Source organism: Phoca vitulina, unplaced genomic scaffold (assembly GCF_004348235.1).
Source record: "Phoca vitulina isolate PV1807 unplaced genomic scaffold, GSC_HSeal_1.0 scaffold22, whole genome shotgun sequence".
Taxonomy (NCBI): Eukaryota; Metazoa; Chordata; class Mammalia; order Carnivora; family Phocidae; genus Phoca; species Phoca vitulina.
This window is the reverse complement of record NW_022589725.1, coordinates 32787723-32796294: the sequence shown is the minus strand read 5'-3', so window position 1 is coordinate 32796294 and position 8572 is coordinate 32787723. Positions and strand designations below refer to the sequence as shown.

General features: G+C 47.0%; 1 protein-coding gene across 1 annotated transcript; it reads left to right on the top strand.

The window, feature by feature from the left end:
- The first annotated feature begins 1115 nt into the window (after positions 1–1115).
- Positions 1116–2520, top strand: NKX2-4 (NK2 homeobox 4). The gene is made up of 2 exons (XM_032419242.1): positions 1116–1572; positions 1898–2520. Exons 1-2 carry the CDS (start codon positions 1128–1130, stop codon positions 2518–2520), a joined length of 1068 nt encoding a protein of 355 aa, XP_032275133.1. The 5' UTR covers positions 1116–1127.
- The last annotated feature ends 6052 nt before the right edge of the window (positions 2521–8572 follow it).

The following is an 8572-nucleotide window of genomic DNA, read 5'->3' as shown; positions in this document are numbered from 1 at the left end:
CCATTTCAAACAGCTAGAAATACTTAGGTTTTGGGGGGTTTTTCTTTCTCTTCTTTTTGATCATGGTAGTGATAGGAGAATAAATCCTAAATTGAATATTTACTTTAGAGAGAGAGATGGGGGGGGCAGAGAGAGAGAAAAACAGGGAAGAAGAGAGGGAGGAAGAGGGGGAGAAAGCAGCAGCAGCAAAGAAAACTGTGAAGAACTTTACAAGTACAAAATGAACATGAAACCTTCTAACAAATAAAAATGTACCTTCTTTCCCTTATCCAACCTCCATCCCCACAGATAAAAACAGAATACTTACAAGTTAGTATCTGTGTATTTGTGGGTGTCTCTGTGTGCATGTTTTCTCTCTTCTTTGGATTTGGATACTTTGAGCTAATTTGGAAGTGCCCGTTTGGTTGCCCACAAAATGACGCTTAAGGGTCTAAAGATGCATAAATTAGAAGTCCTACAATGGCAGAGGATGGTCATTGTACCTCATCTCTTTATGCGCTCTTATGGTGGGACCCAAGAGCTTTTTTTTTTTTTTTTTTTTTTAACACTTTAGATGATGGAGCGAATGAGGGGCTGGTCGCTGTAGAGGACAAGGCGAGCCCTGCACAACCCCTCCAACTCAGCACCACATCCCCGCTCCCCAAATATGCTGGACTTTGCTACAAAGTCCCTTTAGGGAAACTCCGGTCTGGAAGGAAAGAAGCGCTGAGTCCTTGACGTCAAGCCCCGACGCCGACCTCGGAGTTTCTATTTCTGGTGCTTGAGGGTTGGGGTAACTGCTGGGGATGGAGGCGGGAAGGATGGAGAAAGCAAAGGGGGGTGATCTTCTCAAGAAACACCCAACTGCCCCCTTTACCTTTTTTGCCTCCATTACGGGGGGTGGGGGGTAGAGAAAAAGATGTCAATGACCATTGTTTGCTCGTTTGGGATGTTGCTCCGCCCCCCGAGTCTGTCGTAAACCTGGCGGCGGACTAAAATAAACCCCAGATCCCGCGGCTCGGGGGCTCGCCGCGCCGCCGACTCCTCGTCACAGGCGCTGCCGCCGCAGCCGGGGTGGCGGCGACAAGTGGCCGCCGCCTCCCGCCCGCGCCCGCCCCGGGCCCCCGTACCTGGCCGTCCGCCGAGCCATGTCGTTGAGCCCCAAGCACACGACGCCCTTCTCCGTGTCCGACATCCTGAGCCCCATCGAGGAGACCTACAAGAAGTTCGGCGGCGCAATGGACAGCGCGCCGCCCGGCCTGGCGGCGCCCCTGGGGGCCGCGGCCGCCTACCGTGCGCCGCCGCTCGGCCCCTCCTCGCAGGCGGTGGCGGGCATGCAGCCACCCCACGCCATGGCGGGCCACAACGCGGCGGCGGCGGCGGCGGCGGCGGCCGCGGCAGCCGCGGCTGCCGCCACCTACCACATGCCGCCGGGCGTTTCGCAGTTCCCGCACGGCGCCATGGGCGGCTACTGCAACGGCGGCCTGGGCAACGTGGGCGAGCTTCCCTCCTACACGGACGGCATGCGGGGCGGCGCGGCCGCCGCGGCCACCGGCTGGTACGGCGCCAACCCGGACCCGCGCTACTCGTCAAGTGAGCGGGGCGGACAGCGCGGGACTGAGGGCAGGCGGACGGCGCGGGCTGTGCCCGTCGCAGCCCGGGGCGCGCGCGGAGCCGAGGGTCCCGGGCTCCTGGCCGGGGCGCGCGGGGGGTGCCGGCACTGGGCTGGGGGCGCGCGGAGGGTCCTGGGACCCGGCCGGGGGCGCCGGGCCCCTGGGCGCACGGAGCGTGCTGGGACCCAGCCGGGGTCTCACCGGCGTCGCGGCCCGCGCGGTGTGAAGAGCGTGGGGCGGCGGCGGGAGCGGGATCCCGGCAGGCCTGGCGCTCACCCGGCTTCTCCCCTTGGGGCCCTCCCCAGTCTCCAGGTTCATGGGGCCATCGGCGGGCGTGAACGTGGCCGGCATGGGGTCGCTGACGGGCATCGCCGACGCCGCCAAGACGCTGGCGCCGTTGCATGCGGCTGCGGCGGCTCCGCGAAGGAAGCGTCGCGTGCTCTTCTCGCAGGCGCAGGTCTACGAGCTGGAGCGTCGCTTCAAGCAGCAGAAGTACCTGTCGGCTCCCGAGCGCGAGCACCTGGCCAGCATGATCCACCTGACGCCCACGCAGGTCAAGATCTGGTTCCAGAACCACCGTTACAAGATGAAGCGGCAGGCCAAGGACAAGGCGGCGCAGCAGCTGCAGCAGGAGGGCGGCCTGGGCCCTCCGCCGCCTCCGCCGCCGTCCCCGCGTCGCGTGGCGGTGCCCGTGCTGGTCAAGGACGGCAAACCGTGCCAGAACGGTGCCAGCACGCCGACACCCGGCCAGGCCGGCCCGCAGCCACCGGCCCCGACGCCCGCTCCTGAGCTCGAGGAGCTGTCGCCCAGCCCGCCCGCGCTGCACGGCCCGGGGGGCGGCCTGGCGGCCCTGGACGCGGCCGCGGGGGACTACGGCGGCGGCGGCGGCGTGCTTGGCGCCAACCTGCTCTATGGCAGGACGTGGTGACCGTGCGGGCGCCCCGGGGCGGGGTCCTGCCTGCGGCGCGGAGGGTGTGTAAGAAACTTCGAGAACGGATGGGGAAAACACACCGAAGCTGACTCTTGAGTACACGGAGATCAAAAACTAATGAACGGGTCATGGAGAGGGGCAGCCTCTGAACCTCTTTGCTGGGGGGGTGGGGAACAGCGACAGCCCCGGAATTGAATAATACGACGCCAGAAGGCTGTGAGGTGGTGATTTCCTCCTTCAGAAGTTCCTAAATTATTCGAAAAGCTGGCTGAGTCCACATCCACCACGTTCCTAACCAAAGCTCTCAAGAGTTTTAAAAGTTGGAAACTTTGTTGGTGTTTGTAGCTCTAAAAATCAACCCAGCTTTAACAATGAATCCTTTTTTGAAGTGGAATTTGAGAGATTAATTTTCAAAGGCCTCCCTCTTAAGTGCAATTTCATTAATGTTTGATTGAAAGTAACTTGTAGCTCAAGGTGGATCATGCACATAGCAACATTATTGCAGGGGAATTATTACCATTTAGGTAATAGAGAAATGGAATAAAAATAATCAAAATACTGCTTATATGGATTGATACAGCTTTTTAAATTTAATAGCGATTTTAAAATGTTCTGATCGTTATTTGGCAAATGAGTGTTTTTATATTACTCTAAAAGAGGATATTTCCTACCTAAGATGCAGCTCGTAAGAGGGAAGGGTTGTAAACTACTTTTTATGTGGAATCTGGTCGCCCAAAATCAAACGATAAAATAAATGCACGCTGTCTTTCCATGGACCTGTTATTTGCTCTAAGTTATTTGCCTGTCTGAATTTGAATACCTTGATAAAATACTAGAACAAGCAAGCGAATTTGCTAAAATTGACATCAGTCTATATTCCAAAGCATGTCAAGAAGGAAGAGAATAAGGTGATTTATTGAATTGTAATCAGAATGTAAAGAGTAAGAATTATAATTTTCCCATTATATTTGCAACTTAATAGGGGTTGCACACCGATTTTGTTGGTGTTTTGTTGTACAAATAATGCATTTACTCTTTAATATGCCAATTTATATTTCCTATGTTTCAAATGAATATTTAAATATAACTTAAAAGAATCTTAAGTACTTTTTTGGTTAAAGTCAAGTGGTCATTTCTTTTTCACTAAGTTGTATAGGTTTTATTTTGGTTTGGCTTTTTTTTTTTTTTTTAAACAGTAGTTGGCATGACAAGACAGTGCAGCTCAGTTTACTCATGATTTAAATAACTGGTATTGGAGTAAAAATACCAAAAGCAAGCTGAAGAATGTTAGCTTATAAAATGAATGAAAAAGACCTAACATGGATAAAGCGTGATTTATAAATGATCACAAATAGTCACCAGAGACCCTAAAACTTTTACACATCTGAAGTTTTAGAATTAGACTGAGACTGAAACATTTCATTTCACTTCATTGTTCGGGTGTTTTTGGAATGTGCAAAGTGAATCCTTCAGAAGGTGTTTTAGAAATTAAACTTGCACTTTCTCTAAACTGTATTTTACATAATAATGATAAAACTCAGTCCCTTTCACATAGGGGAAAAACAACCACTGAACAAGCAAGTGCATCATCTTTATCAAGGGTGTGTGAATGCATTTTTGGAAAATGAGAACTAATTTTTTTAAAAACATTTTACATAAAAGGAAATAATTTGAGCAGAAAAAAATAGTATGAAAATGGTGTAATACACTTATAGAAAATTCTCCCGATTTGGGTTTTTGCATATTGATAGAATTGACTTTCAAAATTTTTGCCAAGCTAGCATAATTATTACCGATGTGCCAAATTTCAAAATGCTTGTTTATATTGATTTGATTCCCTCATAGCAGTACAAGAATTCTGAAATTTTACTTCTAGAAAATGTGTTCCAAAAGTCCACATGGTTTGCAATATATATATTTTACAACCCAGTATTTACCAATAATAGCTTACGGACTAAGGGCTCCAAGTAACATATTTAAAGAAAACAAAATCTTCATGGACAGTTTGTCCCTTGATAATTTATTTTTGGAACAAAGAATCTCTTAGACTAAGTGAACTCTGTATCCAAAAGATCATTAAGAAAAAACAGCCTTTATACAGTATTTTCTAAAAGTGTATTTGCTGTAGGCGTATCTTTTTCCTTTCAGCATTCCTTTAAGTAGTAGAGGAACCACTGCCAGAAGTAATCGCTGCAGAAGTAATCGCTGCAGATGGCTTAACATTCTACACCCAGAAATGCACTGAGTTTATGTGTGCACATTCCGAAATTAGGATAAGGTTTGTTTCTTGAAACATTGAAATAGAAAATGTTTTTACTATAGAATTCCGCATTCTGATTAATGCAAAGCAAGAGCTTTTTTTCTTTTCTTGCAATTAGTGCTTTGCAGATCTTTTATAAAAACACAAACGGCCAGACTAGGTGAAACTCATTAACTGAAGAGGAGGATAAGTGTCTTCACAACCAAGAGGGAGGGCCGAGGCAGGGTCTGAGTGGAACAAAGCCCTCTCGAAGTTTAACAGAGGCCACAGCAAAACTCGGTTCCAGAAATGCTAACTGCAGATGTGATATTTTCCTAAATGTTTTGGGGCTGTACAACAAGCTTATCTTTTCCAGTTGAGGCACAGAAACAAAAACCCAAAATCAAAGTTGCAGAGAGGAACAGCAGGGATTGCAAGTACTTTTCTGTGATCTGCGTTGGGATATGAATGAAAGCTTTGAGTGTGTGGTAGTGTGCAATGTTGAAGGCACAGGAATGGTGTTTTGTATATAAAGCATGGAGGGTGTAACCCAGTTGTTTTCTATTTAAGGCTTTGCTTAGAATTAAAACCTAATGGTCAGAACAAGTAGTCAATCAGACTTTTATCAACACAGATGTTATGTCCAAACTCCATTCTGCTATCAATTGTTTACTTTCAATTTAAAGCAAATCAGAAACTCTATCCCGTTCACTAAATGCAAGCACTTTCCAAAGAATGGCTTTGTTAGCTGCATTGAATGATGATTTAGAAAGACTTTTGGAGTAAATTTGTAAACCACAATCACATAAAGACCCATCAACTGGGTTTTTAGATACGAATTTGTGCATAAATAATGCATATGTAGCGGCAATACAAATTTCAGATGTTCAAAGCATGAATGATATTGCCCAACCGGTTAACACAACACTAACATGTGTGGATAAACCCCTGTATGTTGACTATTTTGGCCCAATTTTTTAAAATGCTGCTAATTGCCATGCCCAACCCCGATGAGACAGGGGACTAGGATACAATTTATTAAAAAAAAATTAATAGCTTTTTACTGCTAGTGAGAATTGGTGAGCAACTGGAGAAGATTCAGAGAAAATGGCAGACAGGCGCTGCTTTCACATTCCGTCAGGAATTTGCTCTCCCTAGTAAGTATTGAGAAAACTTTGTGATTTCAAGATGACTTTTATTCTTTTTAAGTTGGGGGGTAGTGGAAGCTTCTGGGAGAGTTTTTTGGTTTCATTATTTTTGCTTTAGATGTTTACCTGCAATTGAATGAAATGTGTACCCGAAATTGAATGAAAGGCCTTTTATTTTATTTTTTTAATCCCTTGTAACCTCTATTTCAGTCATTGTTTAGGTGACTTCTAATAAAGGTTTAACCACTAACATTGCCCAACTCTAAGTTGTGCTAACTATTTTGCAGTAATGAATAACTCTATTCCCATTTCACATACAAAAATCAAAGCATGTTCTCTCTTGGCCCTCATTCCATAAATACGAAATCCAGAAACAAGCAATACAAGCGGTTAACTTTACCGAGTGGAGGAAAAATCCATCGAGAACGGGCCGTTTGTTATTTTATTGTTTGTTGACTTTTTTCTCGGTTAGAAATAGCAGGACAGTCGATCTCCAGGAATAGTCTGGCGGGATCTCAGCTCCCTGACCCTCTGGAGTGATCTGGAAGAGGCATCGGACGAGCCAGACGGAGCCAGACAGCTTTCAGCGGTCCGGGAATGGGGAGTCTTAGTTGACTCTTAAGAGAATGTCTAAACTTTAGATTTCTAAGCTTAGCTAAATTCGGTTACGCTCAGACTTAGAACTTAAAACTGCAGCCTCGGAAGTAAGATCTCCGCTGTCCCCTTACAGCATCGGTGTATGCATTTCGTGCAGGGAGTTGAGAAGGTAAAACGAGCAGGTGAGAAAGCTGCGGCGCCACTTCCAGGAACCGAGGATCGCTGCTGCAATGATCCACTTGGGGTCTGGCGGTGGCCGCGAAACACAAACCACACTGCGGGTCGGGGGTTTGAACTTCCCTGTGGCCCACTCTGCTCGACACCGGCGGCTCGAGGGACTCAGGAGCCGGCGAACGGCTGAACGCGAGCCGGGGCGCCGGAGGGCGGGGCAGCGAGCGCTGAGAGGAGCGGGTGGGCCCCGGGAGCCCTTCCCCACCCCGGGGCGCCCCGGCCCGCGGGCCTAGGACATTGCCTCTGAGAAGCAGCCCTTCTGTCCCCTCCGTGCCAGGCCCGCAGCTCCCGGACGCCGCCACCGTCCCGCCCGGCTGCGATGTCACAGCGCCCCGAGGCCCTCGCCTCAGTCGGAGGTGCGCCCGACCTCCAACGCGCCCCGCTGAAAACCGGAGCTCGGAACCCTCAGCGCCACCCCGGCCCGCCCAGACAACCCGCGCCCTCGGACGAAAATTAACCATCGCTCATTACACGCAATTTGCCTTTGTAACGCCAAATGGCAATCTAATAGTTTGTAGATGGCTTTGTATTTTAACGTGCATTACCTCATTTGATCCTTAAAAGGAAGACAACTGCTCATTAAGGGCCCTTAGCGCCACAATAAAGTCACTCTGTTTCATGTTCTAAGATTTTTAAGCATCTTTAATATGAGACCCTGAAAACCTGTGTTCTACTTACAGATAGTTAATTATTTAAATTTGGCCCATTAACTACTTTTACCCCCGAATATGGAGGGCATGTTTATAGCTTTAAATATTCCATTTTAAGTTCTAAGAAGCTTTCACTTGTTGAAATAATAAGGCATTTTTTCTGGCAGATTCAGACGGGGGAAGGAGAGGGAGGAAGAGTAAGGGGCGAGAGGAGGGAGCAAGGATGAAGGAATGGAGCAGGTCCAGAAGTGAGGGTTCAGCTAGCTGGCAGGTGTCCTGCAGGGCACCCGACCAGGTAGAGGGAATCTAGCTGGCACTGCTTTTCCATCAGGCTTTTTGCTTAGATGCCTTCAAAATACTTTAAACATTCATTTTCAAATTTAATTTGTTAAAAGAGTTACATGTAATTATGCAAAGGCCGAGCAAAAACAGTTATTTTATACACACTCATGATAATTTAAGATTAAACAAAAACTGAAAATCTGAGAAATTATAGGTTATGTGGAAGTGTGGGTTTGGGGTACCTATAAAGCTATAGAGAGTAAGATATTTATATGGGCTCCTTTGGAATATGCAATACTTGATTTAGGTGGCTACTCGTTTGTAGTATTTGGAAGATAGAGAAATTTAACAGAGGGTGTTATCACTTTAACATATTGTGAAGGTTATAATGGTTGTGTTAATTCCCAGCAGAGAGCCTTTGTCTCAACAATGAAGGACCCTACTCTATTCACCCACCACCAGCAAAGAACTCAAAGAGCTTCAAAATACCTTCCTATTTAAGATTAAGGTGGCCTTTTCTCTGCATAGGCTAAGATGAACAAGTGTGCCTTAGCTGAAATATTAAAGCAAAAATGTCCTAAGTCAGAAGGTCAAAGAAAAACCTTATTGTACAATCTTGGCCTAGAATAGGCAAATGGAAACAAAGCAGCAAGTCTTTACATGTGTGTGTAAATTTGTTGTGACAAATGAAAGTACATATGGTAGTAGCATGTGTGAACAGCAAGCATAAATTTAAGGAGTAATACTGTGCTGACTAGCAAGAAAAAAATGAGTACAAACTGAAATTATTACAAAAAATGTAAAAAATATGCTAAGGAGCACAGACTAGCTATAAATTAAACTTTTCACCTTTTCTTAAAGACATAAAACGACTTAAGTCCTTAAAACTGGAGCACAAGTCT

Bases quoted from the DNA above. Each gene is read 5' to 3' on its own strand.
- NKX2-4 (XM_032419242.1), top strand. From the start codon at position 1,128: ATGTCGTTGAGCCCCAAGCACACGACGCCCTTCTCCGTGTCCGACATC. The intron at 1,573-1,897 runs GTGAGCGGGGCG...GGCCCTCCCCAG, and splicing joins GGACCCGCGCTACTCGTCAA to TCTCCAGGTTCATGGGGCCA.